The sequence below is a fragment of the Ananas comosus genome, linkage group 24, assembly GCF_001540865.1.
Source record: "Ananas comosus cultivar F153 linkage group 24, ASM154086v1, whole genome shotgun sequence".
In the NCBI taxonomy this organism is placed as follows: domain Eukaryota; kingdom Viridiplantae; phylum Streptophyta; class Magnoliopsida; order Poales; family Bromeliaceae; genus Ananas; species Ananas comosus.
The window spans coordinates 1054536-1068434 of NC_033644.1; the positions used below are offsets into that span (position 1 = coordinate 1054536).

General features: G+C 38.7%; 1 protein-coding gene across 1 annotated transcript; it reads left to right on the plus strand.

Annotated features, from left to right (window-relative positions):
• On the plus strand, positions 815 to 7162 carry LOC109728827 (protein NRT1/ PTR FAMILY 6.3-like). Its single transcript, XM_020259357.1, is given in 6 exon segments — positions 815 to 1088; positions 1604 to 1821; positions 2188 to 2597; positions 2931 to 3140; positions 6105 to 6802; positions 6805 to 7162. Coding segments are annotated over 6 exon segments (1824 nt in total). The 5' UTR covers positions 815 to 967; the 3' UTR covers positions 6972 to 7162.

Below are 13899 nucleotides of genomic sequence, written 5' to 3' on the forward strand. Positions count from 1 at the left end.
ATATATATATATATATATATATATATATATACAAATCAATTTGACACACATATATATATATATGTAACGTTATAGAAAACATATTAATATTTATATTCACGTGTATGAAAGAGATTCAAATGAATCACGTATGTTCGTAACCTAAAAACATTGGCAGCAAAAATAACGAAAAAAAAATTTAAAAAAAACTTAGGTCATTAAATAGTGTGTGTGCATAATTGACCCAAAGACCTTTAGAAGCTAATTAAAAGAGATAAGAACCAGCTATAATATTAATCCGTTTTGAAATTGATCCTCTGAATTTTCATTTAAATCCATATACACGTTTTGTATGTATATTAATACATCAGCAATCTTTCAGAGAACTTTGAAGAGTTATCCATTAACAATACTCTAAAAAACATTTCGGCATTGTTAATGTTTCTATCTTTTGTTGGTTTCTATATCAAATTCAGCGTACGTTGGAATTCGTAAAAATCCAGCTTGAGGTTAGAGCCTCTGTCGGTGCACATCTCGTGTACAGTTATATATCTCTACATGTAAATTAGTGTATTTTAGAATATGTCAGCGATCTTTCAGAGAATTTTAGAATGTGTCAGCGATCTTTCAGAGAATCTTAGATAGGTATCCCCTAATAGTACTCCGAAAAGTATTTTCTCATATACACAACACGTGGCATGAGCACCTCCTCTCAAGCACTGAATTTGATGAGGTTGACATATAAAAATGGGGGGCCCACCACCCAACATTTTATATCTTTGGACCAAAAAAATAAAACCCCAAACCCTAACCCCTTATGTTATGCATGTGTGTATATAAATATGACCATCTTAGCCCTCTTTGCTGCACCCCCAATCCCAAACTGGATTTACTCACTTGACCCCCTAAACTCTCTCTCTCTCTCTCTCTCTCTCTCTCTCTCTAGATCACTCTTTATCATCACTTTCTAAAGAAGAGGAAGAAGAGGATGGTAGGGCTCCCAGAAACTGATGGACAAGGAAAGATACTATCTGATGCATGGGACTACAAGGGCCGGCCGGCCGTCCGATCGCAATCGGGCGGCTGGGCCAGCGCCGCCATGATCTTAGGTAAATTAAGCTGCTGCTACATTAATCTCCATCTACTTTCATACACATAGGTTCCATTTTTCACGAAAAATCAAGTGGTGGTGTTTTTAACTGCAGTTTCAGTAGCTTTGACTTATAAACTAGAAATTGAGGATATATTCTTATGGCCATAAATTTATTTTTGTTTTTAAGAGATGTTTCCGCGAACACGCTATCTGTTTTCACTGCACCATATGTACAAAATATACTGTACTACCAAACAAGACCTATATAGGTTTGAGAAATGTCACATATGGTATAGTTTCAAACAGCCAATTAGGTCGTGTCAGTATCACATCAATTTTTTTTTTTTTTTAAAAAGAAAAAGTTTTCTTGGACTAGACAAAATGTTTTCTAATCCCAATCATTGACTCATGTCATAATTGACATGACTTTATTTTTGTAAATAAATAAGTCGAAAAATAAAAGGTCATTTGAGTTTGTTTTTTGTTTGACGTGGGATTTGAAATTTGAAATGTTGGAACAAACAACGAAAGTGGTGGAACTGGTTGAGAGGCTGGCGACGCTGGGGATCGCGGTGAACCTGGTGACGTACTTGACGGGGACAATGCACCTCGGCAACGCTGAGGCGGCGAATGCCGTCACCAACTTCTTGGGCACCTCCTTCATGTTCTGCCTCCTCGGCGGATTCATCGCCGACACCTTCCTCGGCCGATACCTTACCATCGCCATCTTTGCCGCCATCCAGGCCGCCGTATGTCTCCTCAATTCCGTCTTAGTCTCAAACTTCTATACATAAAAATGCCGTCTAAGTAAAGCTAGTTTGAAAGGACATATAGACCTATATAGGTTAGTAATATTGTAGCTAAAAGTATCTTTTTCGTACTCCGAAAGATTAAAAAATAATAACACACTTTAATTTTTTTATTTTTAATGCTATAAAATTACTGTAGCAATTGTTATCGAAGGAACAATCGTTTGGAGCTTTCAAACAGTTTTACTTAACCAGCATTCACATATAAATTTTACCGAGGCCAAAATAAATCAACAGTTATTGCGTAATATAAAAGCTACTGATATGCTGACATATTGATATGAGGCTCGTTCTTCTATTGTCAAGGGAGTGACCATCCTCACAATTTCCACCGCCGCTCCAGGCCTGCGCCCGCCGCCGTGCGTAAACTCCTCCAATGCCACCACCAGCGGCGGTGGCAGCTACTGCGCGCGCGGGTCGGCCATGCAGCTCGGCATGCTCTACGCCGCACTCTACCTGACGGCGCTCGGCACCGGCGGGCTCAAGTCGAGCGTGTCGGGGTTCGGCTCCGACCAGTTCGACGACCGCGACCCGCGGGAGAAGTTGCTGATGATGCGCTTCTTCAACTGGTTCTTCTTCTTCATCAGCCTCGGTTCGCTCCTCGCCGTGACCGTGCTCGTCTACGTGCAGGATGAGCTCGGCCGATGGTGGGGGTATGGCGCGTGCGCCGCATCGATCGTCATCGGCCTTGCAGTGTTCTTGTCGGGGACGAGGAGGTATACTCCAGTTCTTTCATATAACTTAGGCTTCATTTGAAATTGCACGAAGATTAATTTATATGCAGTGAAAAAATATAATAAAAAAATATTCTGTTTATTTTATATAATTTATATGATTATAAATTTGTTCAAGTAAGTAATTAATTTAAATTTTACATCCGAGGAGTCGTTAAAATATTTAAATTAAGCAAAATGAATGGTTGGGTAGCCAAGTCAAAATAATCTACAGCTTAGATAAGTTTTATACAATTTTATCAAAATCAAAAAAATACAGTTATAAAATAATTTAAGTTTTTAAAAAAAAACGGTTGTTTCACATTATTTTAACAGATACCGGTTCAAGAAGTTGGTGGGGAGCCCGCTGACGCAGTTCGCGGCGGTCGCGATTGCCGCGTGGAGGAAGCGGCGGTTGGAGCTGCCGTCCGACCCGGCGATGTTGTACGATGTCGATGCTGTGGCAGCGGCGGCGACCGGAGAGGAAAAGGGTGCTGGAGGAAGAAGCAAAGGGAAGCAAAAATTGCCTCATACTAAACAGTTCAGGTATATATTTTTTACATTTTCTTTTTCTTTTATATCCCTCTAAATTATTGATTGAATTATTGGTCACAAAGCTTTATCAGATTTTTTTTTTTTTTTTTTTTACTTTAGTCTTAAATTTTTTAAAAAATTTTTGCTATTAGATTCGTAATATTTATTTATTGTTTCAATCAAATTCGTTGATTACAAGGTTTGGCAATAAAATTTAAAAATATAGCTAACATGATTTGACAGCGATGTGATAATTTTGGTTTGTGTTCAAAAATATGCTAAATTATATTTTTTTGGTTTCCAAATTATGAAACGCGTGACATTTTTCTTTTTAAATTTTAATTTATCGTATATTTTTTCTCGAACATAATTTAGGCTTCGTATGAGTTTGCGGATCGATTGCGTTACGTGTGGTGAGAAAGTATAATGGAAAAATATTATATTTGTTTCCGTGCGTAATATTACGTTCCTACCAGAGAATACAGAAATATATACCTATATGCTTTTATCCCTACTCCATTTTATCTAATAGCGTCAGATAGGACTCAATACTAAACTAAGTCTTAGTTGGTTAAATATTCACGTTTTACTGATATAAAAGAGTAATATTTTGATTTTAAAAAAATAAAAAATTAGAAAGCAAAATAAATGTTCAGGTACAAATATATTGGCATCAATAGTGTGTGGGGACCCTCTCAATTATGCTATTTTGAAATGACTCCTTCAAGTTTAACTTTTCTTTTTTACAAATAAAGCCAAAATAATCAATAATTAATAGCTTCTAAACTCACAAGTTTTAATAAAATTTTCAATTAAGGTAACTAAGATAATACAATTTTGAAAGTTATAGTTGAGAGGACATTTCAAATTTGCCTATAGTTGAGGTGGTTTCCACACATTTTTACCAATGAAAATTGGAAATACAATCTCAATGGTACACTACATATTTTAGGGGTTTTATCTTATTTATCCTTTACTATTATTCAAAACTTTCAAATTTACTCTGGAATTATCAAAATATTCTTCTAAAATAAAATACTACTAATAAACCTTAGGGAAAATAAAGATATTTGAAGAAATTTTTTAAAATCAATAAGGATACTTTGGTCCTCCAGCTATAAATGAGATATATTTTAAGTTTTGAAGGGCATAATAAATATTATCCTTATATTTTACTTGCATTAGTTGTAATTTAAAATTGTTACAGTATTTCATGTTATCATTTACTATTCTTTTATTTTAATGAGTAATGAACTAGTGAAATTGGGCCTTCATAGCTATTTGGCCAATTTGCATAAAAATCCACCGATTTTGCATTTGTAAAAAAAGGATCCCTTTTTTGAATTTTACATATTAGGTCTAAATTTTTAGTAATCTGACCAAAATACTCATATTTTTCTTTCTCTCTCCTTTCTTTCTCCTATTGTTTTTCTCTACCCTTTTCGTCTTCTTCCTCTTTACAGTTTTTTCCTTTTTTTCTTCTCTTGTTTTCACTCACTTCTCATTCTCTTATTTCCTTCCTGTTCTCCTTCTCTCTTCCACCGCCACCACGTCAACATTGCGTTCTTCTTCTTAATTTGCCCACACCACCAATGCCAATATATGCCAATAGCACCGACGTGAGTTCCGATATGGCACAAATTGTGAAAGCGAGGTTGTGGCAGAGGGTGTGATCGTCAACGGCAATTGCGACGAGAGTGTCGTAGGATTTGAGGAATTGCGACGAGAGTGCCGTAGGATTTGAGGAATTGCGACGAGAGTGCCGTAGGATTTGAGGAAGACAGGGAGTGTTGCTATGGCAGAGTGCGAGCAAGGGTGCATGGTAGCAAAAAAGGATGCAGAGAGTGGAAGAAAAAGAAGAAGAAAGAAGAAGGAAAAAAAAGAAAAAACAATATATATTTCCTTCTTCTGGGAAAGCCACCACGCGCTACGACTACTACAAAGAAAGACAACAAGTAGAGAAGAAAGAAAAGGAAGAAAAATAAGAAGAAGTTGCACTATTGAGACGATGTTACAATCTTTAAGACAAAATCGTATTGTTTGAGACTTCAGTCGTACTGTTTGAGAAGTTGCAACTTGAGTCTCAAATAGTGCAACTTAGTCTCAAACAGTGTATCTTCTATTTTTCGTGATGCAACTTAGTGTCAAATATTTTTAAATGGTACAACTTAGCCTTCAGCAATGCAACTTAATTAGTATCAAATACTGCACTTTCATCTCAAACAGTACAACTTCTTCTTCTTCTTCTTCTTTTTTCTCTACTTCGTCTTTTCTGCAGTAGTCACGATACATGATGGCCTTCTCAGGAGAAGAAATATATATATCTTTTTCTTTTTATTCTTTTTTATTCTTTTTTTCCACCATCTGAATCCTTTTCTATTACCGCACCTCTTCCCTGACTCTCTGCCGCAATCACTGCCCACGCCCCGGCACGCTCTCCCTTTCCCTTATTCTCAAATCCTGTGGCATCCTCATTATCGTTGCCATCCGCAGCGCCTACGCTCTCTATCACAACCTCATCTTCGCGATTTGTACTATATTCAAGCCTGCGTCGCTGCCACGGGCATTTGTAAAGGTGTGGCAAGGTAGGAGAAAGGAGCTCAACATCGATAGGAGACAGTGGAAAAAGATCAGGAAGAGAAAGTAGAAGAAAAGAGAAAGGAAGGATAAGGAAGAGAGAGAGAGAGAAAGAGAGAGAGAGAGAGATGAAGAGGGTGAACGAGATAGAGAAAAAAGAGATAAAGAGAGTAAAGTATGGATATTTTGGCCAGTTTACTAAAACTTCATATCTAATTTGCAAAATACAAAAAAGTGGCATATTCTTGCAAAACACAAAATTAGTTGACTTTTATGCAAACCGGCCTAGTTATTTTGTTAGTACCTTCTTAAACTTTTTAGTAAAGTTTACAGTTGAATCATTTTATTAAAAGAGTCAAAAAATTTATTTTTTTGATTTTTTGTTAATTTTTGATACAGATGTTTGGATCATGCCGCCATTATCAACACCCCTGCGGTCGAAAGGCAAAGCAAATGGCAACTATCAACCTTGACAGACGTCGAAGAGGTCAAGACAGTGCTAAGAATGCTTCCCATTTGGGCGATGACAATCATGTTCTGGACCGTCTATGCCCAGATGACCACGTTCTCAGTCTCTCAGGCCACCACCATGGACCGCCGCATTGGCCCGTCCTTCGAGATCCCCGCGGGCTCCCTCACCGTGTTCTTCGTCGGCTCCATCCTCATCACCGTTCCCGTCTACGACCGCCTCATCGTCCCTCTCGCCCACCGCCTCACCAACAACCCCTACGGCCTAACCCCGCTCCAACGCATCGGCGTCGGCCTCGTTCTCTCCATCCTCACGATGGCCGCTGCTGCCCTGACCGAAATCAAGCGCCTGAAGGTGGCCCGATCGAGCCCGAACGATTCAACTATGCGGCTAAGTGTGTTTTGGCTTATTCCGCAGTTCTTTCTAGTCGGCACAGGTGAGGCCTTCACATACATAGGGCAACTGGACTTCTTCTTGCGTGAGTGCCCGAAAGGAATGAAAACCATGAGCACCGGGCTGTTCCTGAGCACGCTTTCGCTAGGGTTTTTCGTGAGCTCGGTGCTCGTGTCAATTGTACATAAGGTGACCGGCAAGGGCGGCCGCAGGGCGTGGCTCGCAGACGACTTGAATTGTACAACTTCTACTGGCTCCTGGCATTGTTGTGCCTTCTGAACCTGGCGGTCTACTTGGTCGCAGCGCGGTGGTACGTCTACAAAGAGGGGCGGCCGGCGGTCGCGGAGAACGATAGTATGGCCGGGGTTGAGCTCACCGAGGCCGAGTCGTGTTACCATGCATGAACGATGAGTCATCGGAGTCGTCATTGATCGACGAAGGTCGACGTGACATTTATCGATTAAATAATTAATGAATGTGTTATATCTACAAGGGCTTGTATCATGGTTGTGTCATTACAATTATGTGTATTTTTTTGGTTTTGGAAATAACTTTATCATCCATCATATATATAAGTTTTTGTTACTGGTGTAAATTTCTATATATTAATTAATAGATGTTTTAAGGCTAAATTACAGAAAACTCTCCCGTCAAAATTCAATATTTTATATTTTGTCCTGTCATTTAAAAACCTAAACTTTACCCCCTTGTAAAATAAAAAAATATTTATTTTATCCCCTACTGTTAGTAATCCGTTAGGGTTCCGTTATAAAATTTTTTAATGCAAAAAATACCCTCCGCCCTCTCTACTATTACTTCGCTCTCCTCCGTCTCGACGCCTCGCCCTCCTTTACTGCCTCGCCCTCGCCCAGATCTCTATTCACGCCCACAAACACCCCCTCTCTCTCCTTCTCCGCCTCGCTTTCGCCCTCGTTGCCCTTGCCCATCTTTCCATCCACGCCCACCTTGATTTTCTCCCTACTGTCGCCGAAATGGAAAGACAACGAGGGTGCAGGAGGAGAAAGGGAGCTGGTGGAGAAGAAAATAGGGAGGAACCGCGGCCGATCAAGGCGCGAACCGCGGCCGATCCAGGCAGCGGATGAGCAAGATAAGCGAGGAAACAAAAATGGCGAGGGGCGAAATGGTCATTTTGTCATCACAGTTCACACCGTACCCTCCATGTGAACATTTTTTATTTTACAAGAAGGTAAAGTGTAGGTTTTTTAAATAACAGAGGGGGAAGTGAAAATCAGATTTTAACAGAGGAGTTTTATGTAATTTAGCCATGTTTTAATTATATTTTATTTTAGAGAGAAAGGTAGCTAGCTACCTACTTCATTTATTTTGAAAATAAACTTGGCAACAAGTACTGAGAGGCGCTTAACTGGGCCCTCGAAAAATCGGCAACAAAAAAAAAGGGGCTTTTGCTTATTTATCCCTGACTGCTATTCAAAATTTTTAATTTATACTGAAATTACCAAAATACCCTTCTAAATCCCAAATCCTATTAGTAAACCCTAGAGTTTTGTGGATATTTGAAGAAATTTTTAAAAATTAGCAGGGGCATTTTGGTCAACCAAGATTATATTAGATATTTTCAAAGTTTTAAAGAGTATATTAGATATTACTCAAATTTTTTTTGAATAACGAAACTAAAGGTAAGAAGGCCCAAAGAAAGTAAAAAAAAAAAAAGAGCAGAAGAAGAAGAGGGGAGGTAATAAGCTAAAATATTAATTGGTAAAATTAGCCCATGACTGCAGAAGTCTACATATGCCCTCTAAGACACAAGTCGGATTCGAGCGTGCGTTTCTGAAGATGACATTATTCCTCTCGAGCTAGATAGACCAACAGATATAGTAGCGAGCAACGTGCTGTCTTTCGTCTTTTCATCTTTCTTTTCCAATCCGGATATATTTTCCCACAATCCTCTGACTCCCACTAAGTTTGTGAGCTATAAGCAAGATGGCCTCGAAATGGAAAAGCATGTACTTGAAGTAAATGCAAAGAACACATAGTTGATCTTCTAACCATCCACACTTTTGCAAATTGTCGGCGGTTAGGATCTTCTCAACATCAGCCAAAGAAAGATTTTGATCTTTATTGAAGTTTTAGAATCTAGATTTGTCTAGTTGTAAGGTCTCTTGTGTTAAAGATATGAATTTGTTTTATTGGTTTGGTCCATGCACCGGATTCCTGTAATAATTGAATAGGATCTCAAATTGATGGAGTCCTAGTTGGACTAGACTTGATATCCATATATGATCTAATTCATTGTTTTTTTTTTTTTTGTTTTTTTTTTTAGAGAGATAGGTAGCACGCTACCCGCTTCATTTATTTCATTTAGAAATAAACTTAGCTGGAAATGTGAATCAACTAGAATTCGAACTAGGTAATGGGTGCTCTATTGACTTTTGGTTGGACAGATGGTGTGGGGATACCACACTCCAAACGTCCTTCCCGGAGGTTTATGCATTGTTGGAATGCAAACCACTGCTGGTTAGGGATTGCTTTGGAAGTGCGGACTGGAATTGGCCTAGAATTCTGGGCAATGAGTCGGCGTTTATGCCTGGTTGTTAAAGATAGGGTCAGCAGCCATAAACTAGGACATAGGCCAGATACGATAGGGTGGAGATTGTGTAGCAACGGAATTTTTTCAGTCAAATCGACCTATAGACTGTTGAGTGATGGGGGTATGAGAAATGGACGTGCTAACACGATATGGAGTCTCCGTATACCACTCAAGGTCAAAGTGTTCTACTAGCTAGTCCTTAAGAAACAACCACTTACAGCTAATAACCTCGTAAAGAGAGGGTGGACCGGAGATACGGCCTGTGTGATGTGCAGAATGCACGATGAGTCTGTGAATCATCTGTTCACTCAATGTGTAGTTATCAAGTTCATCATGGTAATGGGTGTAGAGGAGGTTCAGGCGGGGGAGCTGGGTGATGATGTATATTTAGTTTGGGATAAGTGGATGGGCAGAAATGGTGTGCAAAATAGGAGTAATGGGCTATCCGAATTGGTCGCATGTTGATGGACCATTTGGAAGGCCAGGAACAACCTTATCTTTCGTGACATCCAGCTAGACCCAGTTTTAGCTGTTCATAGGCTCAAGCAGCTGATTACAGCATAGAAATATCTCAGATAATCGAATTTGTAGCCCTGGCCACTCCAGAGTTTTTTTTTTTTTTCCTGCTGTTGTGATTTTTTCCTGAGGCCCTGGTTGCCTCACCCTTGTAGGCTAATTCATCATTTCAATGAATGAAATAGGTAGCGTGCTACCTATTTTAAAAAAACTAGGATTCGCACTTAGGACCTCGAGTACTAACCATCAAGCCCTTTGTCACTTGCTCTAGGGACGGTCTGTGATCTAATTCATTGTTGACTTTGAATTAGGAGAGCCTATCTATAAAAAATTCAACAAATTTCGATTCTTTTACACCGTTAAACTAGCAAGTATCTCATACCGGCCGTTAAAAATTGTCAAATTTGTGACGTCTTGATAGTAAGGTAAATGATGTCAAAAAATTATAAAATTTGATTTCTAGAAGTTTTAAATGCTGTAAATAACGTTTAACGGTGTGGATCGTCGATTCGGAAGCTCTATCATCAAAAACAACTTATGAGTACGAGGGTGATCGTACTCATAATAGTATAATAGCCGGACCCTATATATATATATATATATATTTCGAGCTTATCGAGCTTTTCGAGCCTAATTCGAACGAGCTGAATAATACTCAAGCTCGGCTTGAAATGAATTTCGAGCCTTTTATTTTGTTCAAGNGACCCTATATATATATAAAATGTAGAGCTACTATGCTATCGAAAGTATAGAGTATTAGATGCTTCCAACTTTTTGACCCTTGGATGAAGAATTATATGGTTGGGATAATTGTGGTACCCCCTAAAGTTGAATAGTACTCATGGGGTTGAGTATTAATCCAATGGTTAGAAATGATCAAAGAGGTTGATCTAAGAGCCAAAAAGTCAGAAGCACCAGATCCTCTATAAATGCTTCTGATAGTATACCAGCCTAGCTCTACTATATCTATAAATGCTATCGGAGATTGTAGAAGTGATGGAGCATCGACGAGGACATCGATGGTTCAAGTGGGGGAGCCTGTCACGGGTCGATCGCTGGGACTCGACCGTGACACCTTTGGGGGCCACATTTGGTAGGCACTTGGGTTGACGAAGTTATAGAGTTGCGGAGTTGAGGCGTTCCGTTAGGTGGGAGTCGCTGTCAAGTCAACGGAGGCAATTCCCTAGCAATGGCCCGTGCCATTACATGAAAATAGGTGCCGCATGCGGGGGCTCAAAACGTACCCCTCGCTGAGCACCTTTGTACCCCGGGGTGCCAAAGGGGTGGATGCCTCGTTGGGTATATAGAGGAAGAGTGGACACTTCGTAAGTGGCCCCGACTCCCCCGTCGACCCATAGGACATGGGTCGTCCCTTGGCTAGCGGAGTGGCCAAGCCTAGCGTTCCGTGTGACTGGATATTGGACGGTTGAAGGGACACGGGCCTAGGGTAATGTCGGAGACACGAGAGGTCGACGACATTACGGAGCGGGGAATACCGAGAGGCTTTCCTCCCAAGATCGCTTGCGCTACCTTATGCCGGCTTGGATCTCTGTAGTGGAGCGTACGAGTGGATGAGGGATATAGTCTAGCGACGGATAGTCCTCCGTAAAGGACAAGGCTCGCGAAGGCAAGGATGCCGAGCGGGGATTCGTGGGGTGGGACGCCCACGAAGGCCTAAAAAGGCGGGACTCAATAGGAGAGCTAAAGGGAGGCACGCTGAGGTAGAATTCGTATGACGGGAGGTCTACGAGACTCGAGGAGCAGAACCCAATGAGGCAAGCGGTATCGATATCCGTATAGTAAACCTTGATAGACTGAACTATATATATATATATATATATATATATATATATATATATATATATATATATATGCTGGTATACTATCGGTAGCACGAAGGCCTCCGTGCTACCAAATTATTTTCAATGATGCGGCTTCCAAATCGACGATCGGCTCCGTTAAACTTGATCTACACTATTAAAAGTAGTTAGATATTAAATTTCATAATTTTTCAATATCATTTAACTAGTGATCAAAAGATCTCAAAATTGGCAATTTTAATGATAGATGTGATGCGTTTGTGAATTTAACGGTGTAAAACAATCCAAATCTGATAAAATTTTTATAGAAAATTCTTTTCAGTATTTAGAGTAAGATCAGTACCTCTAATCTTAAATTCAAGTCATGTATCATTATGTTTTATGAGATTCTTATTTTCAGCCGTTCATTTTTAGGCTACTCGTTCATTTTTTTAATTCTGCTATCCGCATTCGAATTCATATTCTAAAAAAAAAAAAAAAAGCGAATATGGTTTCATCAAATATCTGACCGTATTTGATCGTTTTCATCCCTAAAGCACACCATATAACTAATTACATAGAGTCCTGCTCTAATTAGATTTCGAATTAATCCCACTTTAAACTATTAATATCTAATAATCAGATAAAATAAAATATTCTAATTCTAATCCAATTAATTATTATTATTATTATAAAATAATAATAATAAATCAGTTTATATATATATATATATATATAATATATTATATTATTATATTATTATATTTATACTTATATATATAATACGTGACACAAAAATATAGAGATAATAATATATATATATATATATAATAGTGGACACAAAATATAGAGAAGCAAATCAGAGGATCACAAGAGGAAAGAGCGAGAGAACATGCAGAGGATGATGCTCAAGGAGGAGCGCGAAGACGCGGCACGGAGGCCTTCGTGACGACGACGTATGATGAGGGAGAAGGAAGATGAGTCGAGGACGACGAAGGTGCGAAGAAGAAGAAGAAGAAGAAGAAGAGAAGAGAGATGATGATGATGATGATGATGATGATGACGAGGAGAGAGGAGAGGAGGGATTGAGAGAGGGTTTTGCATGGGGATTGTAAGAAGAAGAGACATACGAAGGGGTTCGTAGGTATGGCGTTGGTGGTGATGGATTTGCCGTGCGTTTCGGTTGATGTCGGCAGCGATTTTCTGCCTCTGCGCTACTGAAGTTCCGGCAGATAGAGATTTTTTTTTTTTTTTTTTTCTTTTTTGCCCTTTTTCTTCTTCTTTTTTATGTGGAAACTGAATGGTAAATAAAGAATTCTGTACAAGTATCTGTAAACGTAACTAGTAGTAACAGCCGTGGAGGGGATTTAATCAATAGACCCGGGTGACGAAGTGTCTTATGTCTGGGATAAGTGAATTTTTCAAAGTTTAGAAATCAGCCTGCTTGTTCTAAACTGATCAGACTGATAGCCTGCTGGTGGGTTATTTGGAAGGTCAGAAACGACACGATTTTTAGAGAGATTAACGCGAATCATTTTCTAGCGGTCAATAAGATCCGATACTTGAAGAACTTGTTGGAGAAATTCACCTCAGCAAAGTAGTTATTTTGTATTTTGTTAAACCTTTTTTTTTTCATCTCGACTAAGGCCTATTATTTTACTCCTTTATCCTAGTTCATATTTTTAATGAATGAAGCGGGTAGCAAGCTACCTTTTTTTCAAAAAAAAAAAAAAAAAAAAAAAAAAAAAAAAAAAAAAAAAAAAAAAAAACCTCTCCAAGTATCTATATACTAATATGTATATTATTCAAGAAAGCCTGAGATTTCTCACTCTTATTTTTAAAATAAACGCCGAAATTTTTTTTACCCTAGATATAATAGTTCCACATCGAATGAAAATAAAATTGTCATTGGATATACAAAGAAAACTTCAATCTAATAATAATAATTGAGTTTAAGTATTTTGGGCCGATGGTTTTGACCCAACGAATTATTTTTGCTAGCAGGTCGGATTGTTACATTTAGTATTTCATAAGCCGCATGATAATCTTAGGCTGTGTGTCTGTTTAGGGCTGACAAGGACATTGGGCGGGTGATTTTGGTCCAACGAGTTATTATTGTTAGTGGATCGGATTGTTACACTAATTTATTATCCAAAAAGTCAGGAGTCTCTTAGTTTCCTTTTTGAAATTTACATGCAAGAATTCCAGCCGTCAGTATCTTTGGCAGTATTCCCAGTAACAATCACTAGACTAGCCAGTCATTGCCTAAGAACTCTTGTTACTCCTATTAATTAAGTAGTGCTGTAATGTAATTCATAAATAATAATATTATAAAAAGAGTTTGCCAAAATTGTAACTGGAATTTGAACAATAAACCTTTTCCTTTTATGGTACATATGCTCTAGTTAACTATGATTAGTCCAACTGAAGTGCTTTTAATAGTATCAA